Here is a 25380-nt window from a genome sequence, read left to right as displayed (position 1 = left end):
TCGAGAAGAAGGCATGGACGTCTGAGGATTAAACAGAGGTGTGTTTCAATCATGCAAGATCAGAAAAAAAAAATGCACCTTGGATGCCAGTGTGAGCCCATGAATTCTCTGCGGTGTCTTTCACTTCACAAACAGGGAAGTAAACTATGAAAGAGGAAGACGAAAGATCCGGTGATAGGTGATCTGCCCCAAGACAGTGTGGAGCAGAATCCCCCGGAGCGCAGTAGAGGGGATCCCAGGGGGGCAGGCAGCAGAAGCCCGGGGGGGTGGGGGACAGAGATTTCCCCAAGAATATGGGACTTGGTAAAGCACAGATTCACACACTCCAGGGTACGGTCTGCAGAAGGATCGATGGTACCCAAGATACGAAGCAAACAAAGCAATACAACCCAGGGAAGTGCAAAGGGCCAGAGGGAGATGCAGGACTTGTGCAGATTCACAGAACCACCCTGCGGTGTACAGAGGAAGGGATGATGGGAAGTGACCGCTTCTGATAAAGGCAGAGGAAAGGAAACGGAAGCCTCCTGGTCCAGAGTGTGAACCAAATGACAAGGATCAGAAGTAGCAGCACAAGCATGCTCCGTGAAGTCGTGAAGACAAATTGTAAGAGAAATGGAGGTGCCTGTCTCCAAGGAGAGCAAACGTTTAGGCAGAGGGAAATGGGGTGAGTTGTGTTTGTGTAGCAAGTCTGAAACATGTATTTGCCTCTTAAATCTGTGTGCACAATGAAAATTAAATGTAAAAGTATGAGGAAACGAAAGGTTATTTCTTGAAGGCTGTAAATATCTTGTTTCTCTACCAGCACACTGTAGAACGGAAGAGTACCTATTGCAAAACTGTGCTGCAGTCTGTGAATTACCAGGTAAGTTCAGTACATGTTACATGGAACGTACTCCCAACCTGTTAGGTGTGCTGAGGCCCGGTCTCAGGACAACAAAGAATGCAGCAGAGGACAAAGGGGGCTAAGAGCAGGAAAAGCTTCATTAAGAGAAAGCTCCTGAGGAGGAGGGTCCCCCAGCGCGGGCTGCTGCCGAGGCTCTTTGTCTAGGGTTTTTAGACAGTAAAGTCACATCGCGGATTATCTAGGGTTGAACTGCACCCCACAAACCTCTATGGGATTACAGCAAGGCCCTTGGCTGCCGCTGCTGCAGCAGAAAAACGCGGTGGGCAGCGAGGACCCAGAGAGGGAGAACAGAGGCACTTCCAGGAGGAGCAGGAGGGTCAGGGCTCTGCTCAGCTGTCTCGACGCTCACTGTGGGGTTTCTGTGTTTGCTGTGCTGCGTGGACTCCCTGGGCCTGAGCTGCTGTTCGCCCCTGGGAAGGCTGCAGGCCTCTCCGTGGTGTCTCCATCTAGGGGCCTCCTTTCTATCAGCTCAGCCCAACCACAGGCTGGATCGCCTCTTCTCTGTGCTGACTCCAGCTTGGGCCTGGACCCTTTGTAGCTTCCTGTCGATCTCTGTATGAATAATTTTTTCCAAACCATTTTTATAACACCTGTTTGTATACAGTATTTATATAGGTGTATATATCTTTTTCTCCAAAACAAAGTAAGCTATCAGAAAAGCAGGGAGATATTATCTACATCTTTAAATTTTTTCAACAAAATATCTCATCAACTATCCCTCAGTAAGTGTATGTTGAAAGAATTAAAGTAAAAATGGATTGTGGTATTGAAAAAAGCCTACTCTTTTTGTTGTTGTTGTTGTTGTTTTGGGGTTTTTTTGGGGGGGTACCAGGGATTGAAACCGCTGAGCTAAATCCCCAGCCCCCGAAAAAAGCCAACTCTTTATAATCTTAACTGCTGAAACTTATTCTAAAGATCAAATGTCACCATCATTTTTATGCTGCTATAGTATCTCTTCACTACGTAAACCTTGTAGGTAGCTATAATATTCATCAAATCTCAAGTTTTGAATTTAGTCTAAATTTTATTTATAACTCCTTTGTAAAAGCAATTTAAAGTGGGCTATGTATTTTTAACATTCCTATAAAAGCACTGATTGTTGTTTTCCAAATATGAATTATAAAATCTACTAAATACTTTCTTAGAGAGCAAAGGTTTACTTAAAACAAAAGGAATCAGCACAAATGGGAGACAAATACAATCAGAAAGACAGCACAATACCCATGGGTGAACATTAGGTTGAAAAATATATTCATAGCTCTTAGCCAACAGTTTAGACTCTACAGAAACTGCATAATTTCCCCGATGCAATAAAATACTGTCACCTCAAGGCCCTTTGCACAAATATACAAGTACACTGTACAGTTTAATAAAATCTAATCATTCAACAAGTGCTCCAGACTGCAGTATAGGTTCTACTACATGAAATACCCTTTTAATTTTCTAAATACTACAAAAATTCTAAGACCAAAGTCTCCTCTTTTCGTGTAAGTAAACAATTATTTTGAAACAAATTTTCACATAAATGTTCACTCACTCAAACCAGTTTAATATAGCAACATGGGAATGCAGTGCAGCTGGTATGAAGATTTAAAGTTTTTAAAATCCCTGAGTCTATTCTGTCAGTGAGGTTTTCCTCACGAGATTAGTGCTTTGAATATTCCTCACAGTAACTTTACTCCAGGCCTGCTCCCACCTCCCATGTCAGAATGTGAGCACTGAATCTGAACCCTTGAGAGCTGGTTGCGATTGTTCTTAAGCTGAACATAAAAGCAAAGCTGGCCTTCAGTTAAGACTTGGCTTGACAGGAAGCAACAGCGCAATAATCTACTGGCATATGCCAGAGGGATGGAAAAGAACAGTCCCCTCCTCTTCGCTCCCTCCACCTGCAGGATGCATGGCTCTGCTTTCTTCTTGGTGTCCCACATGATTAATAACTACTCCGGCGATCAGTCACGCATTCCTAGATGGCTCCTCAGGCACCGAATGTCCTTCTCACCCTCCCGGAAGTGGGCGCAATGGCCGGCACCCTGACCTAACTGCAGGCCACATGTCCACAGAGTCACTCCGCAGGAGAAAAGCTCCCAGAGGTCAAGATGCCGGGCCCACAGGGCAGAACTGCAGAGTATCATACCATTTTATGTTATTATTTTACCATGTGGTAGAACTTTATCTCAAGAATTTTTAAACAATCAATATCCAAATAAGTGTCACGGATTACAGGTATTTTGAAAAATTTACTATCATAAAATAATAGAGCAACCCTGATAGGAATGTAAAGAAATGTTTCATTGTGTGCTGCCAACTGATTCTTCCTTTCCCCTCTTACCCACTTTTTTAGGCAATGAAGAAAAAGGTAAAAAATATGTGGCATTAACTTGGCACAGTGGCTTTGATATCTACCTCTCTTTATTGAAGCAGAAAAGTTCACTAAATGGAAAAAAGGAGTAATAAATAGTTGTAAATATCATCTTATTCTATTCAGAAACTATCAAAACATTTAAAATACAACATTCAATAAAACATTTCAGAAAAATTAATGGGAGTTTAATCAACTTTATAATGTTCACAGGATTGGAGGGAGAACAAAACCCTGAAATTTCATAAGCATTTTAAAAAGTAATACAGTAATATACCAAAGAAAGTTAGTTGTATATTTTCAATAAAAAAACACTAAAAAGAATCAGGTGTGGATGTGCATATTTTATTTAAAAGAGGTATAGTCATCTGAATCCATTTTCTGACAAAAATATGTGCTGGCTGGGAAATGAGACTTTTATAAGGTACTTTGATACTGGATTAAAAGGATGTTATTTTCGGCCTTTGTAATTCTCTTAGCATTTCAAATAACCTTGCATATGCTGCACTACAAAGGCCACAGCATATATAATCTATCATAAATTACTCCAAAATTAAACAAGAAATGTGCTTTTCTGAAGGCTGTGACATGTGCTCTGAGCTCTCACTGTGTGTGGGCTCCTAGCAGAAACAATCCTGTGCTGTTTTATTTCAGTTTTGCTTCATTTCTTCTCAAACAATCTCTCGTCACTAATCTATGGGGCCATTTTCTCAGCCTCTCTTTTAGCAGGAAGGAAAAAAAAAATTAAAGACATTATTAACTCCTTCCAATCACGAATGTCTATCACTTAGGATCAATTTGTACAGATTCATTTTTGATTACTTATTAATGGGGCATTATTGGAGAATACTATTTCCATAATTAATTCTCAAAAACAGCATTAAATGCCAAAAAAGTTAAGTTTATTTCATAAATCTTAATGTTTCTTTTTTTAAATTACAACTACCTACAACTTCAGGTCACTGTTTAGCGCCAGTGTTTCTAAAACTAGATTTACCCTATAATACCAACTTTATATAGTAAAATGGGGACATGGATTTTATTTGTGGTTTATTCGAAGATACCTGGGAGCCCAAAAATGACACTGAATTCATAACATTATAAAGCAAGGTGTCTGTATTTATGAAACATAAAACCCTCTGATACGTATTGGATCAATATCACTTCATCCAATGCAACACCCTCGCTGGTCTGGCCGGGCTGTACGTCCCATCCCTTGTTGACTGAGAGAGAAGGAGAGGAGGAAATCATCTCAAAAGGGGTAACCCAGCATTAGTCACAGCCTATTTCAATAAAGAGTAACAGCAAACACTGTTTGCAAAAACTATCAACTGACATATAAAGATTTACCTCTAAGACACATGGTTATCAGACCCAACGGAAATTAAAGATCAGAATTAGACAGCCATTCATACTTTCAAAGAAGGCTGTGGTTATCTTTTTATTTGCAAAATCTTTCTGTGTGATTTGTTCTAGAGAAAATGTAATGTGCTTAAAATTCTCTCTGTATTTTGTAGAGAGTAGGTGCAAAATAGTCATTGTTTCACGATCAAAGCAGGTAAAACTGCTTATACACATTAATGGTTATAAAAAGTTGTACTTAAGTTCTTTACAGTAGTGACGTGGGTGTTTCACTAATACCTGATTTAATCTCCTCCTTTGAAAGAAAGAAAGAAGGAAGGATGGATGGAAGGAAGGAAGGAAGGAGGGGAAAGAAGCGAGGGAGGGAGGAAGAAACCAGGGCAGATTTCTCTAGCAAGGCAAGAACATGTCCTTGATTTGCAGCCCAAGTTTTCAGGAGGAGAATACCCAGTGTCACTACTTGACGTTTAGTTTTCTAGTTTATGAATCACCGCTCCCCAGCCTGTGGCAGTTACAAAGGTGCCCTGCCACTGGTGAGAAGTTAGTTCGGTTCTACTTGAGTTTTAGAGAAATCCAAAGGAAAATGGACTTCTGTGAAGTTCTAAGGAGTGGCCAGATCCCTGTGAAACCTTAATGAGCAGAGGCAGCGCATCTGGCATCGGCCTCAGGACCGACAGCAAACCTCTAGACAGGAAGTTAAGTCTACCAAGGACTCACTGCCTGTTTTATTTTTATTATTACAAAGTTTAAGAACTGTGTGGCCAACAGCACCGAAGGCCCTGTTTTGCAGTGGTGGGCTTGCAGTCAGCGAGACCATGGTCTCTAGGGAAACAGGCCTGCTAATATGAAAGCTCAGCCTTGACAGAAAGAAAAAACACTCACAAGAAAAGATGGGGGTGACGGGAGGGGGCACTTGCCCCAAAGCAAATACCAGGAGAACTTTCAAGTCAGTTCTCTGAGAGACGCACCTCTTCCTTTCAGCTTGCATTTATCTGACGCGCAGATAAGATTGATGGATTGCTGCCCTGCTCGCCCTAAGTGTTGGGGAGTGTGTGGAGGGAGGGATGTCATTTAGCAATATACGATGATAATCCAAAACACTCTGCAGGGCTGAAAAGCATAACCACTTGTCAAACGCTCACTCATCAGCTCCTGCCCCCCTGCAGGACGCTGTTAGGTACAGAAGGGAGAGCAGTGTATGGAATGAAGACAAAGCGGCCACGCAGCTGCGGGGCAATTGTCAGAGAAAATCTAAACGCAGAAGGGGCGAAGCTTATGAGTCCATGGAGTCCATGAGTATATGAGTAACTTCCCAGGAACCCAAATCAGCAAACCACCCTTAGCATGCACTGTAGGACCCCACCGTCACACGGGCTTGTTTGTTCCTCTCCACAGCTAGGGTTTAGGCTCCTGAAGGGGTCACGTAAACTACAGCACCGCCTATGCCATGTGATTACGAATCCCCAGCCCTGGCCAGGTCAGATGAGCGGCCAGCAGGGCACAGCTCAACTCCAGAACTCACCGGCGTCTGCCAGAGCCACACTTCACCATACTAGATGAGTTCAGCGACCACTGAAGAGGGGATCCAGTCAATTCCAAGGTTGGAACTGAGGACACACACATCACCTAAGGCACTACAAATCTCTGATACTAGATAAAAAAACATGGGAGACGTCTCATTCATTGGGGTGGTGGAGCGTTCCTGAGCACCGCTCCAGCATGGAGGTCCTTTCGGACGATCCTTTCGTGATTCTTTATCTAATCACAAGGCCCATGAAGCTGATAGGCATTTATGGGTACACAAGAGCCAGTGTCACCAGGGTCAGCTAAGTTGGGGTGACTGAGTGCATGGTAAACTCAGTATTCAAGTATTTATTGCCAGACCATTCCCTGCTCTCGAGCTAGGGGTCATAAATATTTTGTGGTTTTGATTCCACTTAATGCACACAACTCTCCATGTTATATAAGCAGATAACCCATGTGGTCATAAAGTTAAAAAACGATAACCCTGAGTCCTGATGGACACACATTGTACTTTCGTGTTTTGTCCTGTAGCAGAAGAGTCGATCATTTCTACACACATAAATTACCAGAATGTGAAGAGAATAGTTCACTTATAGTATAAATAATCTCCTTAAAATTCAGTTTTACCTCAGGGTTGGGATAAATAAAGCCTTTGCTCTCATAAAACCTACTATTATATTTTATAATAAAACCTAGAGGCTCCTTATTTAAATATTAACAAACTCAGTGAGCTAAAACTCAAAATGTAGAACATATCACTTTGTGGAAATGTAGCCGTGGTTTGCAAGGCCACACTCAGCTGAAAAAATTAAATTGTAAATTCTGTAAATCAGGATACTAAGAAAACAGGTTAGGTTCTTTTAGTAGCTTTAATCTAGCCATATCATGGTATCAAACTACCCCTGATCAGCAGTGTTTTGAAGAATGTAGGTCTTCAGTCAATTGTACCAGTTTTTATTTCTAGCGCATAATATCAAATTTTACTCAGTTTAAATTTTTAAGGTAAATTAAGGAAACCCTTTGAACATGACAAAGGAAATGGTAGAGAATATATGATGACAAAATTATTTCTGAATGGAATAGAGATCTTGATATCTTTAATAATCTGTATAAGAAAACGATCAAGATTCACATCCTGAATCCATCACATTTTAGAAAGATCTTCAGGGGCCAGGGATTTAGCTCAGTGGCACTGTGCCCGCCGGGCAAGCACAAGGTCCCGAGTTTGATCCCTGGTACCAGAAAAATAAAAAAGCTGAAAGATCTCCTTCATTGTCATACAGATGCAATGAAGGATTCTACTATCACCAAATGAACAAATTAACATTTTCAAACTTAGGTTTGCAATTTAATGTTTCTTTTAAACTATATTATCTAATACTTAAAATTCCTTTTTACTTAGTTGCCTTAAAATACTCCAATTAACTTAGAGGTACTCAAAAAGGGAAATTTTGATTAACAAAGCAAATGCAGCAAGCCTATTGATTCCATATTTTCTAATTTGCTTCAGTAGTTGCTGGGGTGTGTATGAGGCTTTTATACCCAGTAAGAGTATACATCATTGAAAGTACGAAAATTGACCACCTCATCTGTCCAAACTGTTACAGATAACTGCATTTCACCCTTTTAAAAGTAGTATTATTAATTAACTTTCCAAAGTATAATAGACAATATCAACCTAATTGAGTGAGAACTTGTAGATTACAGATATAAATAGGATGTGATAAAATAGCAAGTTTTCAGTGTTTTTGTTGTACAATAAAGATATAACTTCAAAATAATAGTAAAATAGCTTAAGAATACAAATATTATACAATATACAATTATAATTAAATAAAATTGTAGAAACATTTCTTAAACTCTATTGAGAATTTTAAAATTCTTTTTTGGGGGGCACAAAGGCCATGAATATAATTCAAGCAAGCTAAATCTTAAGATAAATAGGAAAATTGAGAGAACTACATTGAAATATATTAATATATTCACTGGAAAAGAAAAATAAGTTTACTTTTCTCTAGCAAAAGTAGAAAGGAAAAATGTCAGGTTTATTTTTATAGACATCATACTTAACAATACATTTTTGGTAAAGTCACAGACAAATGATACCACTTTAACAGGGAAAAAGTAAGTATATAAATATGGATTTTCAGGCAATACATATTTAGCCAAAATCTCAAGGAGTGCTGGTTTGTTCACTCTGCAGCTCGTTAATTTCCAAAATTCCACATTAACTTGAAAGCCCCAGAATACTGTGTAACTTTCAAAAATTATATCTTCAAATAAAGGGTAATATTTAGTAAAATGCAAAAAACGTATGTTACAAAAGGTCATAAAAATGCTAGAATACTAAAAATGTATTTTATTATTTAATGTAACCTAGATTAAAAATGAACTAAAAAAGTCACCATGGGGGTGGATTTTACGGTAGGGCCTAAGTGATAAGATAGAAATACATAACACAGCTTTTCCTGTCTCTCTCAGGAGATAACCCCGATGTACTTTCCCATCGATCCCGAAATACCAGTCAGGGGGCTGGGGGTAGTGGGTACTACCTTGAAAATGGAAAACACATATTGTATTTGACATTGCTAATTCTGTATGGCAAAAATTTTTGCTTTTTTACAAATACATACAAATAGAGTAAAATGTATGGGGAAGAAACCCCAGGCCAGGGAGAGGGTTTTGGTTTTCTGATTCCCATATCCCAAAGGGGGAAATCGAGCAAAGCCACAGCTGAGGGGCTCAGTGACGATTCTGAAGGAGTGGGCTTACCGGCAGAACGACTCCGTAGTGGATGCAGAACCCCGGCTCTGAAGGGAAGTACTCGTCGGATACAAATCTTATCCGGATCTGGTTTCCTTTCGAGATCTGCTTTCCCGGGGCAGCACCCGAGCCACACCAGCGTCCTAACACACTTCCATCACTGGGCTCCTCGACTTCTACAAAATCATACCTGGGGGAAGACACCAGGGAGAGAGAAAAATCAGGATCATTTATGTCGGCAATCAAATGTCCAGCCTACAGAACAATGTATGGACCACAGCAATGAGTCCATCGGGTTTAACCCTGCAAATACAATTGCATATTCCAAAAACAAGAGAGGCAGAACGGAAAATGAGACACCAGTTGAAGAAATAGGAGTCTTCTATGCAAAGTCCTCCGTGTAACTGTTTACAGACTTGAAATGCACTCAACAGCCAGCTTTGAACCTAAGTACTGACATTCAACTCCCAAGTTGCCTGTAGTGCCCCCTGGACAGGAGGCCCATGCCAGCCTCAGTCCTACCATTGCAGCCCCTCCCTCGGGCAGCTTCTCTCCCACCCTAGGCACACCGCTGGCTGCCTGCACGCACCTGTGAGGCAAGCCTTTCTGAGTCTCCCACTGTGCACAAGTCCTTCGGAGCCCTTTGCACACCACTGCCCTGGGGGTGGGGAGGTCTTCCGGTTCTCAGCTCAGTGACTCATTTCTTCTCTTTTAATGCTGATCAATCTGTCTATTAATCTCTCACACCTTAGGTAGTTAAATCCTTAAAGAATCAATTCTTACACTTTTCGTACTACACATAGCAGTGCAAAAATAAGAAATAAATATTTATTTTAAACCAATGTTAACTTCGGTTTGGAAGACCAGGACCATTACATAGAGTAGCAATGCCATAAAAGAGGATGTTTTAAAAATCTCTAGAAACATTTTAGGGTCACTGGACGAGTCAGCATGAAACTCCTGCAGTGCAGGAGCCAAGGTCCAGAAACGCTCAGCACTGCTCAGTTCTGAAAGTGGGTGTAGGCCCCACGTCCCCCACACCTCTCGCCTACTTGACCAGACATTTTATTCAGGTAAAAGTTTTTCCATCGTTTCTGGGTCTGGAACCTAATGTCATCTCGTGGCTAGACACACGTATGTTTTGTTCTGTTTAACTGGAAGCTAAAATTCCCAGAAGTAGCAGTGCAACGATCACATAAATTAAGAGAAGATTTTGTATTATGTTTGTATTTAGCCACTTCATTTTATTTTTCTAATATAATTGTTAATGTGCATTTACATCCTGAAATACATTACCTCAACAGAAATCACTTTCTTATTATTTCAGATACAAATAACAACCAGGCCATTATATTTAACTTTTAAATAATTACACATATAAATAGATGATGGCTTCAATGAGCTGAGACTACTTCAGAGAGGGTATGCTGCAAAACTTTTGTTAAACTCTGCCATGTTTGAGAACAATTATTGGATTTTTTTTTAAATTGAATTCTGGTGTATATCAGATAACCCAAATAAATTCTTTTATGTAGTTATTGAACTCACAGAATAACAATGGTGCTGAAATAGGGCAAGGTATATATGAAATGAACCAATTATATTCCAAATCATCCTCCTAAGGAATCACCCAGAACTCTCTGTGCGACTTACCTGCTTCCGTGGCATTTTCCACATCCACTCACTGAGGGCAGTGACAGCTAACTGCCATTCTAACTAACTTAGGAAGACATTCTACAACAAGGCAGCAGATACGAAGCTCTCTACACACTGTGGGCGTGGAGTCGCAAGCAATAAGGCTGTCTCCATGTCCCTCCTACCCCTCAGACACCTTCCTTTTAAGATGAACTGGGGAATTTGAAAGCAATGAATAAGAAAAACCCAAATTAAAAGGTGAGAGAATGTCTGCACTCTCCATCACCCTAAACCAGCCAGTATGTCCTTTCCGTGTGTGTGTGTGTGTGTGTGTGTGTGTGGTGGGGCAGTCTGGGGAAAGGTGGAGGGAGTTTGACAGAGCTGACTTAAGTAGATGTTTCAGACATAGCTGGTACAAAAGTTTATAATTATCACTGTCATCCAATAGCAACTGCCATCCCATGATTATCTACTCAGGAGTCAAAGCTTCTGTCCGCACAAGATCTGTGTGTTATGTGCCTGGGAGGTAAACCAGACTTCTGTGGGTTTTCACTACTCATTGTGTAGATGTTTATGAAGTGCTGACTTGGCATTAACTGCTGTGCTGGGTTCTCAGGAAACAAAGACAAAACTATAGCATCTCTGGCCTCAGGGTCCATAAAACCCATTGGTGAGAACCCTACTGAAAGTATACCGTGTGACACTGTGGGACAGGGCTGAGTAACTTTACACGGCAAGCTTAGGATCAGGTTACTGCAGACTGGACATCTGTCCATGAGCACTGACTGGCCCACAGTGGAAAGGGAGAGCAGTCAATATGCCTTCTAGCAAGGAGTAAAACAGGTAAGATATAATATAAGAGCACAGGAGCAGGCATGGTCAGTCGTGTAAGAGAGAATCAGGAACACAGAAATAGATGGAGATCAAGGTGGAAAAACAGGCACAGGTGAGAGGCCTTGGTGTTTAAGACGTGAGAATCACATTTCATGGGCCAACACTGTAAACGGAAGTGGGCAGTTTCGAAAGGCCCCAAGTTTCTTTAAAAATTTAAGTCAATATATTAAAAAATAGAATTTCACAAAAAATCTGGATTTGTCTTTTGTTTTAAATTATAAAATCTGGGGGCTGGGGATTTATGTCAGTGGTTCCGCTGCCTGCCTCACAAGTGCAAGGACCCAAGTTCGATCCCCGGTACCAAACATAAATAAATAAATTGGAAAATCTGGCAATAATAAATATCACTGGCTTTAGTGTAACTCCAGGACAGCTCACTGCCAAAATGGAAGTCAGCTCCAGAAGAGGGTGTCTTTGTGTACTTAGCTGCCTTTCCCCCAGCTCCTGGGCAGCACAGCTGCAGACTGCAGAGTGTGCAGTGAGGGAGGGGACAGTCCTGGCCTTCGCGTCCACTGAGGTGGTGGCTATGTGGGACAGCTGATATGAGCCATGTTCTCTCTGGTTCTCTAAGTCCTCACCCACACTCTTCATAATGCCAAGTCTCAGTGTACTTACACTGCCAGGCCTGGTTAAAGCATCTGAGTTTGCTACCAACACCTTTAGTGGCTGCAGAAAGAGCAGAAAAAGACACAGAGTAATCTTATGTTTGAGCAACTCCAGGAAGCGGTGAGAAAACCACCTTCAGTGCTTACACGGCAAAGGAAGAGGGAAGAGCGGATTTCCACCAGAAGCAAGGGAAGACCCAAGAACAGGAGGACATAAAGTATCCATCAGGTCTGACAGCTGTGAAGTCCTTTGAATAAATAGGCTGGGCAGAACACACTGTATCAAAAATTCCCTTGGGACCATTTTTCAAAGAACTATTACAATCTTTCAAATATGGAAGATATCCTATGAGAAAAAAATATTCCACAAACCAAATTTAACAATATATACAACTGTTTTATATACATGATTTTCATTTGTATTTTTTTTTAAAAAAGTGTTTATCTGAGTTGTAGTTATTTAAATGTACTTAAACAGGGTTTTTAACAACACAAGAGAATATCTGGGCTTTAAGAGCTAAAAGTTTATTAAGGAACAAATACGTCTCTGAGAATATAGCTCAGTTTTAGAGTTCTTGTGTAATTAAAACTTCCACACCAGCACAAAGACCACTGTCCTGCAAAGAAGAAAAGGTTGAGTTCATTATTACTTATTTCCTGAAGATTTCTTTACTGGCTTTTATGCCTCTAAAAACAATCTTTGTAACAATTTCTAGATTTACAACTAGACAGCTGGCAGTTCATTCTTACGTGCTCATGCAAGTCTGAAACAAACATTTATCACAGTGCTTTAAAAAACTCAAAATAGTTTTGCATTCCAAGAAGGTTAAATGAAATGAGCATCTAAAAAATTACCAAGCTCTTCATCCATAAAACAGTAAAACAGCGTATGATCCCAACTTTCACAGGAAATGCGGCATTTTAAACTTTTTTCAAAACTGTTGCCATACAATAATATAACTCTAAAATTACCCTAATTATTCTAATATAAACATTCTGGTCATATTTAAAGGTAATTAATATATATTTATCACAGCTTTGTTTTCCTTAAAGCAGCAACTCTCCATGTTAAATGATGTGCTTGCAAAAACAGCCACTTTTCCCTTTCCTGTTCTTTTTCTCCTTTTTCTTTTCAACTTGAGTTTGTATCAAGAACAATGCAAAATAGGCCAAAGCTCAGGATGTTGTTCGGCATTAGAGGAAATCTCTCTAGCAGGCTTTGGGTTTGATCTCCACCACCGTAAAAATTCAAGAAACAAAGTAAAACACATCACCTGAAGATCTACCTGGGAACTATGCCCATGCCTCATGTCATTATCTTACAATCAAAACCATATATATGTGTGTGTATGTGTGTGTGTGTATATATATATATATATATAAGAAGATATACGATATATAAGAAGATATATGATTATATATATATGATTGCCATCTGGTTTCATGTTGCCTTTCAACTTATCAAGGACATAGAAGAAGGCTGGGAAAGAACAATGCATGAAATCCAGGCATCTTCCCTAGTAACGTGAGGGTGTTTTGGATAAAATGCTGTTTGCGGAATGTGTGATCCCTGCAGGTGTCCCTTAGTCCGTGTGCTGCAAGACAGAGCATATCATCAAGGAGAAAAAGAAGAGCGAATAATGGTGACGAAGCTAACCGCAGGCTGTGGAAAGGGGAGCTACTGAAGCCGTGACTCGTGACACCCTATCCTGGGAAATGCGCACGCGCTCAGGTGACTGTCCTGGAGCCTGCTCATCTGTACGATGCACTCGGGTATTAGTTTTCGAGGAGCATAAATGCCCACTTCGGTATTTAAAGGATTCACTGAGCCCACTTCGTGAGCCAATCACCAGGTGCTTTCTCAGGGCAACCAGCGCTAAGTGGCTTACAGAGACCATCCCTTCCTTTAACGTACCCCTGGGGACCCTCGGAGGATTTATGCTCTTTTATGCTTAACAAACAAGTCTGGTGCCACACACACAATTTTCATCGTCATATGGGAATCTAAAACTATAAGGAGGGCAAAACTGTTCTCTTACTCCTAGGAACGGAAAGGAATATTCCAAAGAAATAAATTCACTGGTAAACATACCTGTCAGACACCCAGCTTCCTTCCACAAAAATAAACCAATCCTGCAAAACAGGCTATTGCTGGTCCATGTTAACTAAAACTCTGTCAATTAAATCTACCCCATGAATTATCAAACCTGACAAGAATGGAAACCCTGCCAACAAATGAAGGTGCATTATAAAAAGGCCAGGCCAACAAGTGTCAGCCGGAGCCTGAGCTTATCAGGAGAGGTAATGGAATTGACGAGATGCCAATTCTTCGACACCACCGATCGGCTTCTACTTCAGCTTAGGAGAGTGTAACTCACCCACTGAACTGAAGTTGTCAATTCCTGTTAGGACGGCCAAACACTCATACTTTAATCTGTGTTTAAAATAATTCACGAAAATCACAGTTATCATTATTAAGTGATTTTGTGGCGGACACTTGTGGGTAGTGTATTTTACATATTAACTCGTAATCCTCACAGCAGTCATAAAAGGTTGACATGGTTACTGTGCCCATTTCAGGGTCACAAAATACAAAACAAAAGCCAAGTAATGTGGCAATGGTTACAGCACAGCAATTAAATGTACAGCCCCTTCAATTTTAGGGGGCAAACTCTGGAGCACAGGCTCTCAGGTGCTAAGCCTTGCTATTTACTCTGTTAAAAATATGTCTACATTTTATTTTCTTTATTCTGAGTCTTTGGAGAAGACAATACGTGTGACTTCGCTACAATCATATATCTAGTTGCAATTAATTTGGTTGTATTTACTGTTGGGCACTCTAAATTCTTGATGGAGAACTTTTAACCTATGTAGGAAATGTGTGAATCAAACCAGCAATTACTCTTGACTGAATAACAGAGGGCAATTCTGCAAGCAACAGAGAAATCTGTGCAAAACAGTAAAAACTGTACACGTGGGAAATTAGTAGTTTAAAATAATCTCATTACTAAATAAAAACATTGCAATTATGTAAGCCAGGAGCTCAATTCACAAACCTAGAAAAATTAAGCAAAACAAACTGAAGCAAAAGGTGATGTCAAAACCTGAAACAGATAAATATAAATTATATAAAAATAGAATTCAAAATTAATACAGAAGCTGGTTCTGAATGAGAAAGAGAATCAAGAAAATACAAATTTAGCAATGAGGAAAGGGTGTAATCACTCTGAGGAGAAAAAATAAGGATATACTCAAAAGTTACATTTTATAAAGGCTCACACTAATTCTCAAAAACTGAATGTAATGGATGATTAAGAAATTTAAGTTATATTTACTGAAAGAGTGGTGAAAATGAACAGAAAAGTAACTCTAGAAGAAGTTTAAAATGCTGCCAAATATTTACTATTTAAATTTACTATTTACTATTTAAAAAGATTAAATAGAATGGGTTTTTTTTAAGAGAGTTGTATTGATTGTAAAGAAATATATATTCTCAAATTTACATAAACAATTAAAAATGTCAGGTCTCCCAATTCATGGCAAAAAAACCAAACCAAAACAAAACAAAACACAGAAAGCCTAATCTCACATCAAGGTTCTCTGAAGTGGTAGTACTTAATATTAAAAATTAAGGCCTATTGCACTCCTAAGTAGAGGGAACTGCAGAAGCTCAAAAAAAAAAATTAATCCAACATTATCCATCAGTGGATTAAAAGATTAGTACTTTTTGACCCAGTGTGCATTTTGTTCATAAATCAAGATTAATATAAAATGACCCTGCAAAATAATAAAAGGAGAAAAGCTTATGTGATAAGATTAATATTGAATTAGTTTTGTGTATCATCAACTGCTTATACACTAACTAAACTGAACAGCAAAAAACTTTCAAATTATAATGAAAATTACTTAATTAACTCTAAGCAACACACGAAATAAAAGTAAAGTAAACATCATTAGAGTTAGAACAAAGACAGCGCTAGTACTTGTCATCGCTAGTTTCGAAATTTTTAGGGGAAGCAATAGTTGATCTAGGAAGAAAGGAAAGAAGAAAAGTTGCAATAGGAAGAGAGGAGAATAGTGATCCTTGGTGGATAATGGATGCTTTGTATCTGTTTTTCATTGTGCTTATTGGTACTTATTAGGCACACAGTGCAGTTCCATTCATCATTGGGAAATTGCACCTTTACATGATGGATCTTGGTTCTTATTTTTCCCCATTCCCAGCCCTCCCTTCATCCCCTCCACCTTTCCGTTTACAAAGACTTTGTTTTCATTTTGTCCTCTTCTCATATTTTTTTTCTTTTCCCTTCTTTCCTTTCCCTACTTGGATGGGAGGTTCTGTGTATTTAATCAGGGTTTTGAAATTGTTTATTGTTAGTTTATTGTTAGTGAACTTGTTTATTGTTAGCGCTGGTTGCTGTGGAGTAGAGGCAAAGCTGACTGCAAAATTCCAGTCTTTGATACCTTTCTGGAATAAGCTAGTGGTCAATATATAAGGATGGGTGATTAATTTATGACAGGAAAATTAGCAAGTACATAGGGAAGAATGTTTTTCATAGAAACTAGAGAATATATAGCTAAAATTCATCAATTGAAAGTGTAAATAAGGATCTAAATGTATAATAAGAAACATGAAAAAGGAAGAAAAGGTGCAGAGGGGAATGGGCAGTGGGAGGGGTAGGGAAAGGAGGGAGAGGAATTAATGTGTGAAAAGGAAAAAATGGAAAAAGAGTCTCTGTAAATAGGGAGGGGTGGAGGGGGTGACGGAGGACGGGGAAGAAGGAAAAGTAAGAATCAAGTAGGAATGGATACTGCAAACGGAGCCACAGCATTACTGAAAGCTAAAAGGACATACATTTGTAACAAAGTGTCAAGTCTTTTAAAGTATTATGTAAAATAACTCCCACCTTAATAAAGTGAAGAAAACAGTATTAGGTGGTACACAGGAGGATCCAGACACTCCCGAAATACAAACTCATCCTATTTTCAAACTAACCCATCCGGCTCCTCCTAGTACCCATTTTAGAGGAGCAGACAGGTTGTACAACAGGGAAGGAGTCACAACATGAATGCATCCGATCTAGGGCAGAAACTTGATCTGAGGCTGCTTGTGGGCCCACACTCTTAGCAATACTGTACTGTCTCTAGTTAAACAGGCGGTGGCAAGAATCACCTGGCCCGGACGTTACTATTCCTTACCCACTGTCCAGAACTCTGGCTTCAACTTCCCAGAGACTTTCCTAAAAAACAGGGGATTAATATTCACTAGCTCTCAAGGTTGCGAGGATGAAATAAGAGACAAAATGCACCTTGTTCAGCTTATTGCCCAACAAGAAATTTGTGTGTGTGTGTGTGTGTGTGTGTGTGTGTGTGTGTTTCTTTTTTTTGAGACAGGGTCTCACTACGTAGTTGAGACTGACCTGGAACTCACTACATAGCCCAGGCTGGTCTTGAACTCACAGCAATCCTCCTGCCTCAGCCTCCTGAGTGCTGGGATTACAGGTATGCGCCACCATGCCCTGCCCAAGAAATTAATACTAGGTTTGTTTCATTCTTCAAAATAATAACTGTTGATAATTCAACCACATATGTTATGAGCTCATAGAAGGCTTCCCTCCTGGAAGAGTAGACACCAAAGCTCGCCGTTTAATGCTAACTCCCACAGATCACTGTTTCCTGAAACTGAAATGTTTCATTTCTTTTGCTAAATACTTGTATGCATTTATAGGGCACAGCGTGATGCTTTGTACACCGTTGGTGGAGATGTAAATTACTACAACCAACTGGAAAACAGCATGGGGATTCCTCAAAAAAATATAGATGGAGAAGACACCCTCCGGGTATATTTTCAAAATTTTGCAATCTGTATATCAAAGCGATATCTGCCTACCACGCTCGATTCTGCACTGCTCGGATTGAGGATGTGGGAGCAACCTAAATGTCTATCTGCAGATGAATGGATACAGAAATGGAGAGAGAAATGTGACGCGCAGACTCAGTGGAATAACATTCAGGGGTTCAAAGGAAAAACATGTCATTGTTAACAGCGTGGGTGGGGCCGGAGACAAGGTGCAAGCGAAATGAGCAGGGAGCAGGGCAATGCTGTGTGATCTCCACGCGGGATCTAAAGCAATGTCTGTCTCGAAGAACCCAAGCACAAAGGCGGTGCCCAGAGCCGGGAAGGCGAAGGTGTGGATCAGCCTACAGGACCTCACCTGGCCTGGAGGAGAGCACCGCCAGGACACACTGCCCTGCCCGGGGAGCGCGGATCACCACGCTGAACCAGCCCGGCTGTCCTGACTCAGGCCCTGGGACTAGACCGGCAGGGGCGCGTACGCCATCCAGACCATCAGCCGCGGCTTTCACTGCAGTGGGAAGCAGACTTCGCAAGGAGAGGGCCTGAGGGCCGAGTGTGGAGCTCTGTCTGCTTCCTCACGGGCACAGCGAGAGTCCTGACATTTTGAACGCTGTGGAATTACATTGGAAGGTGCGGAAAGTGCTCGCCTGCCCTTCCCTCTGCGGACCAGCTCCTGAAACGAGTGGTATCTACCCACAGTCCGCAGCTCCCTGGGTGCCACTGCTTAAGGAAACTTCCCCTGCAGCATCCTGCTGACCTCTGATTATTCGGCGATGGCTTCCTGAGGGACAGGTGTACCTGGGGCATCCTGCGAGGAGGCAGTGCAGTTAGAATCCACGTGGCTCTCTCGCGGAAAGCATCACATCCGATTGCCTTCATTCCGTCTCTCTGGGAATGGGTTCAGTCTCGTCGCCAAGGCGGCCTCCCCAAGGCGACGCTTTGCGCTCTGTGGCTATTTATTAAATGCAAGCTGTGAACGTGAGCCACGGTGAAGTAACAGCTCACATTGGTGACGACGCCTTCGGTGCGTGGCCAACAAATGAGTCAGCGCACCACTGAGAGAACCGAGGAACTAAGTCTACGAAACGAAGCTAACATTCTTAGCTCGGGCAGGACATTTCTCTTGGATTATCACCCTGACACTGCTCTTCTTCCTTCAGCCTCTAGGGGGCACAGCTGAAGGGACCGCGCTCCTGTAGGAGGGCATGAGTCCAGGGAAAGGGTAGGAGAGGGGCACCCAGAACAGTGGAGGGGAAGGTGCATTTCAAGGGTCACACGGAGGGATCGAAGCTTAAGGTACAATGGAAGGGCTCAGAATAGGCCGGCCCCACTCCTCCACCGTCCTGTCCCGGAAGGTGCGCTGCATGCCGCTGCCTCTGCACACTGTCTGGGTCCCAGCCGGGCTCCACTCTGAGTAGCTGGAGGCCACCTGAACCTATCTGTGTATGGTCTGACCTCGTAGGGAGGGCTCCTTTAGCTCAAGAAGTTTTTGATGACCACAAAAGAAGTCATCAGTGAAAGATGAGTCAAATCATTATTTTTCTCGTTGAGTGAGACATCTTTACTTACTGCAGGTAAGTTTCTTTTGTGTTTTTAAAACATCCTTCTTCCATTTGCAAAGGACAAGGTATTTTGGAGATGGACTTCTCTAAAGCCAGAAAAATAAGTAGCACGATGCTGAGATTGGGCAGGACTCTTCAAAGCATGGTCACGAACTCAGGCCTGATTTTAAAAGCGACACTTTAGTGATAGCATTCAGCATTTGAAGAGAGGTTCATCTGCTTGGATACATGAATTTACTTATTGGTAATGACCACAAAAATGGTAAAAAAAAAAAAACAAAACTGTTGTAGAATAGGCCAAAATGACAAGAAAACATTCTTGCTTTTAAGACATTAGAGAATGTTAGGGACAGCTCCTGAATGTGAATGCTGAAAAGCTATTTATTTTAAACAGATCTACTTATTGAATATCTATTTCATAATGAAATGCTTGCTCATAAATACATCTGAAAAAGTATGCTATGCAGTTTGAAATTTTAGGTCTTTCAACATTATTATTCAAACCATAACTTAATGAAAACAAACCCACAGACTTATATTTAAACAAATGCTATAACAGGTCAGCAGAGCATTTCAAACTGATTGTTGGTTTATATCTTTCTTTTCCTTTCCTTCTTTTCTTTCTCCTTTTGTCCTCTCCCTCTCTCCCTCTTCCCCCTCCCTCTCTGTGCTGGCACGAGGGCCTCAGACACTAAGCATGCGCCATACCCTGAATGCCCTCAGCACGGCTGGCTAAGGTCACGCGTGCCCCAGGTAGAATGGCTCTAGGCTCAGATTTCTACTCGGCAAATAAAGAGTAAGAGATGGTCTGGAAAATGTTTTTTAAAAATCTTTATTTTTGGATTCAAGAATCAAATAATACCTCCTTTGATGTGCAAATTATGTCAAAATAGATTCACCTCAGCCACAGAAGGTGTTATTAGAACATATCCTAGGATTCGCTTTTCCAGAAAAGTCTTATTTTCTAATGTTATCAGAAAATATAATAATTTTCTACAGATAATATTCACAGACACAATTTATAAACACCAATGTATTATGAGAGTCTTAAAGATCTGTGCTCAAATCGGGAGAATAAAATCACTGATGGAATTATGGGTAGCCACACAAACACAGCATAGGAAGAGGGGTTCCTAGATGTGCAAGGCCTGCACCCAAACACTGCGGGTCTTCGACTGGGGACCCCTAATCTCACCGAGCCCCGGACAGCCACGTCCCCAGGAAATGTCAGCCCCCGCCCTCCCCTGTGGCGTTCACAGAACTCTTCCAGAGTGCTGCTCACAAACAGAGGCCACCCATGGCACCACAGACCAGCACACCCTTCCGTAAGACCAAAGCTCCTTTCTCATTTACCCTTCAGCGGGTCACCTTGCGGAACACGAAAGCACACTGTGGAATACGTTAGACAGAAGCTCCCTCTGGCTCTTCTAATAAGAAACAGCTCTTACCCTCATCAGACATCAACACCAACCAGTGCTGAAGCAACCACAAAATACGATGCAGCAGAAGATGATGCTGGGTAAATGCAGGACACTACTACCTTGGCTTGGGCGTTCACGGAACTTCCCTGAAAGTTTTTCACTCACTGAAAGGAGCTGAAGTTACAAGAATGTCTCAAACAACTACCAGGGATTTTGGCTGCTTGTTCATTTGCTTTTTCTGCCCGCCTACATTTGGTTATCATTATATAAATATGTGTTTATATGAAGAGTGGGTCTTTATGCAGAAGGGCATGTGATGTACACACAGAAATGTATGTGCTTGCCGTGTTGAAGGTACAGACACTCAAAGTTCAAATGGAATAGTACTTAATGTCACTTTCATTTTTATATTTTATAAATGTTATATAAAACATACACATAATATATTTATATTTTAGCTTTCACATTTATACTACCCCTAAGAAATACACTTTAAGGATATTCATTATTCATTTTAAAATTAATCTCCTGAAATACTTAGAACATCGTTAGAAATAAGCAGACTACAGAAGTGGAATTAGATAAAGAGGTATAAAAACTGTTTAAAAATAAAGCTTACTCAGAAAATTTAATAAACTCCACTTTCACTTGATAATGGGGATCTATGGAAATTAAAATAAGCAAAACTTAGTCAAGAATACACAATATTTTCTGGGACTTCAAATCTCGACCAAAGAAAATAATTTAACCTGTGTAGTGAGGTTAAACTTTGGTGAAACTTGAATTTTCAGAAATCAGGTAAACAATCTTTCCTTTCATAGCATATGTTAAAAGTACGAAAGTAGCTTTGAGTCTTGTGTTTTTCTAGGATCATTATTTTCCTTTATTTCTAATGACAAGGGGTTTGTGGGATTACATATTTTTCATAGAAATTGATAACTGAATGAGGATTCAAGAATAATAAGTAGGCGGTCTTCACAAGAAATGAAACAAAAACCCAAAACAGTCAGAGTATTAGATGACCACATGGTAACCAGCCCTGCTAAGTCAATTTCTTCATGTTTTGCAGAATGAATACGGCAATAGAAGCTAGGTAGGCTCAGGGCCCATTTGGTGAAACATGCCTTCCTAGGCAATCCTCCCTAGGCAGGGGTTATTTGGCCCTAGGGTTATTTTCTTTTCCTCTTTTCATTTAAAACTTTTTCCATTAGCTTTCCCTTTCTTTCCTTATCCTGTTAAAATTACCCCTCCAAGGTGTTTTAACACCTAGAATCCCTAACATATCTTTAATAACAGCTTCCTGTACTACTAGAAAATTCAGCAGTTTGTTTTTTTACTGGCTTCAATGTAACACCCACTTCATTTCCTCTTTTGCTGCAGATGTTTTCTCTAAGATTTCCTTCTCAACTAAAGAAGCAGGATAGCTTTTAAATTAAAGTTATTATTAGCCCATGTCTTCTCATATATTTTTAAAAACTATTTATCTACCTGTTTATTCCACCGAGCTTCAATTTCCCTTGCTGTAAGTACCAAGAAACAATGATGTATCATTTCCTGATTTTATCAATCTTACGTAAAAGACAATATTGGTGAAATAAATAGGACAGCCTCAAATCATGTGGCAACGTGAGAAAGTTCTCATTAGTTACGCTTTAGTCGTTTCATTGGGTCAATATTATTATGATTACATACTATTATTTGGTTTAATTGAACCAAGTAGAGAGGAACTCTGGTGTGTCAGAAATGCATCCGGGAAGCCGTGTTTGCCACAGGTGAAAGCAGGCCAACAGCGGAGGGGCCCCTGTGGCAGCTTCCGTACTCTGAGTTCCATGTATGTTATCATGTAGGCCGGAGCTGAGGGCTAAGAAATGCTCATTTGCCCTTAAAATATCATAGAACAAAGACAATCCTAAAAATAAACTTCAAACACTCCTCTCAAAGGCAAGGACGACGCTTGGGTTTTCATCTTTAAGTCCCCGTATCCTGCCTGGTAGGCGACACAGAGGCAGGGACAGAACCATTCTACGGAGCTGAAAAGCCTCCCTGCGGAGGAGAAAAGGGAAAGGAAGGAGCGGCGCGTGGCTCGGATGGAGCACAGGACTGTCCACGCCACTTGGGGGCCACCGAGTCAGCGTGAGCACCCCAGGTGGGCATCCGAACCCCAGCCTCGGTGAGACTGCTCTTCACCAAGGGCAGCTATGATCGCATTCCCTGGGGCTGGGCTCAGCGGGGTCAGAACAGCCCCATCCCAGGCCATGCACTGGGCTGCCCAGCGGGGACGCTTGCTGGACACACTCTGGAACTGCACCGTGGAACCGTGAGGGGCTGTGTGCCCCCTGTGGTAACAGCGCCTGCCCTTGGCACATTTTCACCTCGAATTTCAGCTCAACTCCACCCTCCTGGGAGCGACTGTGAGTCCCACAGGCAGAGGCTGGGACACCTTTCCACGCCGTGTAGACTGAGACTTTTACTTTTGGCAAGGCTGCCCTTCACTGTCCACCGCTTTCTGGAGGCCAGAGACCCAGCTCCTATCTTTCCTACCCCAGTGCTTAGCACAGTATTAGGTCAGAGCGCTGGTGCCATACACAGTGCCATGCCATGCTTACATGCAGATGCCACAGGACTGGCGGCCCAACCTTACACAACCGATTGATTTACTCTTGACATTTTTTCACTTTTTCCCCCCAAATCGGACTGTTCATATTTAATGTAATTATGACAAATTTCCTCAAAAATAGCTGCAAGTGGCTTTGGCAAAAATGAGGACACTTGCCTTTCGTCAGAGCAGTGAATTGCACACAATCTTTCAGGAATCCACTATAATGCTAGGCATCAGTTCTTCGCACAGTCACGGTTACCATGGTGAGCACTGTGACAGGCTGTACACGCTGGCACAGCAGGTAAAGACTGATGACGCAACTGGCTGTATTTCAGCTCTTGGCATAGAGAGCGCCGTTGGCCACCGACTTTGAGTAAGGACGGTATCATCGGGCAACGTAAACTCAGTGAACGGCCGCCACGCTCCTCCGCTCCTCCGTTCCGTCCCTCGTGAGAGGCGAGGTTCTGAGTAGAGGCTGGGAAGCCAACGGTCATTAAAGAGTCGCAAGTCACTCTTAATCGTGAGCGTGACTCCTTTTGCAGCAATGGCAACAACGAAGCTAGTTTGTTCCTAACTCTTCTCACTTGCTCCCTACATCGATTACTGAGTTCTGAACAGCTACGTGACCCTTCTTCCTGGTCTTCCACACACACACAGTTATCCTACAACTTGCTGCTTCCAACACTCTTTCCTATTTAGAAATATTTTTGTCTATGTCCTCTCTTTATGCTGAAATCTCATTATTCCAGGCTTCATTAACATAAAACAAATTACTCCGATGGCCTCCCAGAGACCGCTCTTCCTCCCTGAATATGTTCCCATCTTTAACAACAGGCTTTAGTTTATCACGTCCCTTTCCTAAAACAAACCGAATCCAAGCTATGTAAGCTGTGTACAAAACCCTCACTAGTCATCTGCTCTCTCTTCTATGAAAGCAAGACCTCTGATAGCGTCCTTTTCCATGAACTCAATCCATTTGATTCCAGGTCCTGTGCTGGTATTCAGAGAACTTGGTTCTTAGAATCCTGTTATTGAAAGCTGACTACTGTCCCACCTGCAGGGTAATCAGACTCTGAGTCCTCTCACCTACGGGCCACTTTGTGACGGCACCATGAAGAAGGTGAAGATCAACATCTGAAGTCTCCTAGCAGCCAGCCGGAAGATGACTTCCTCTGTAGGCCGCGCATTTCTCTTCAGGCTTCTGTATTGTGTCCATCAGATTTCCATCACTATTACAAGATGCCTGAGGTGAAGGACTTAGAAAAGCCATTTTGGCTCTCGGTTGTGGAGGGTCCAGTCCATCACCAACCCTAGTACTGGTCCTGTGGTCAGCACAGTGTGGCCAGAGCGCGTGGAGGAGCAGAAGCACTAACCCAACAGAGAAGGAGAAGCAGAGGAGAAAGGCAGGGCCTACGGTCCTCGAGGGCACCCACCCTGTGACCTAAGAATCTCCTTTCGGGCACTGACACCTCAAGTTTCCACCATCTCCCAGTAGTGCCACCCACGGGCCTTTAGTGGTCATGTGATCCAAACCACAGCATACACTTTTCACGTGTATTCTACCCTGGCACCAAGCATTTCATCTCACCTAATTTTGGTTCTTGTTTCTGTTTCACCAGCCTGGTTATCTCTGGCAAGTTCAGGTGTCTCCTGAGGGCAAGGATTCCATTAACCATTGTACTCTGGCTCTCAGACTTCTTTCCACGTAGGGAATGTACAATGAACACATTTTAATTCTCTGATTATAGAAGAATAAACTGTAACATAATCTGACTGTGGCAAAAACAAGGCATAAGTGAACTTTGCACAAATTTTCAAAGATTTGGGACCTCAAATTTTTGTTAAAAATAGTTTGAAGTTGGAATCACATATGCTATATAAACCAATGCCCACAG

The 25380-nt window shown here is 41.5% G+C and overlaps 1 protein-coding gene across 6 annotated transcripts in view; it reads right to left on the bottom strand.

Annotated features, from left to right (window-relative positions):
* The window catches only part of Pdgfc (platelet derived growth factor C), a 201032-nt gene that overhangs the window by 57883 nt on the left and 117769 nt on the right, over positions 1-25380 (bottom strand). For all 6 annotated transcript variants that reach the window (XM_010627967.3, XM_010627966.3, XM_010627965.3 and 3 more), the window contains exon 3: positions 8922-9102. In XM_010627967.3, the coding sequence (XP_010626269.1) occupies positions 8922-9102 (181 nt within the window). The remainder of the gene's footprint in view (positions 1-8921; positions 9103-25380) is intronic.

This window comes from Fukomys damarensis, unplaced genomic scaffold (genome assembly GCF_012274545.1).
Source record: "Fukomys damarensis isolate Sample0158 unplaced genomic scaffold, DMR_v1.0_HiC HiC_scaffold_38, whole genome shotgun sequence".
Taxonomy (NCBI): domain Eukaryota; kingdom Metazoa; phylum Chordata; class Mammalia; order Rodentia; family Bathyergidae; genus Fukomys; species Fukomys damarensis.
The sequence above is the reverse complement of the archived record's forward strand: the minus strand, read 5'-3'. Positions and strand labels throughout refer to the sequence as shown.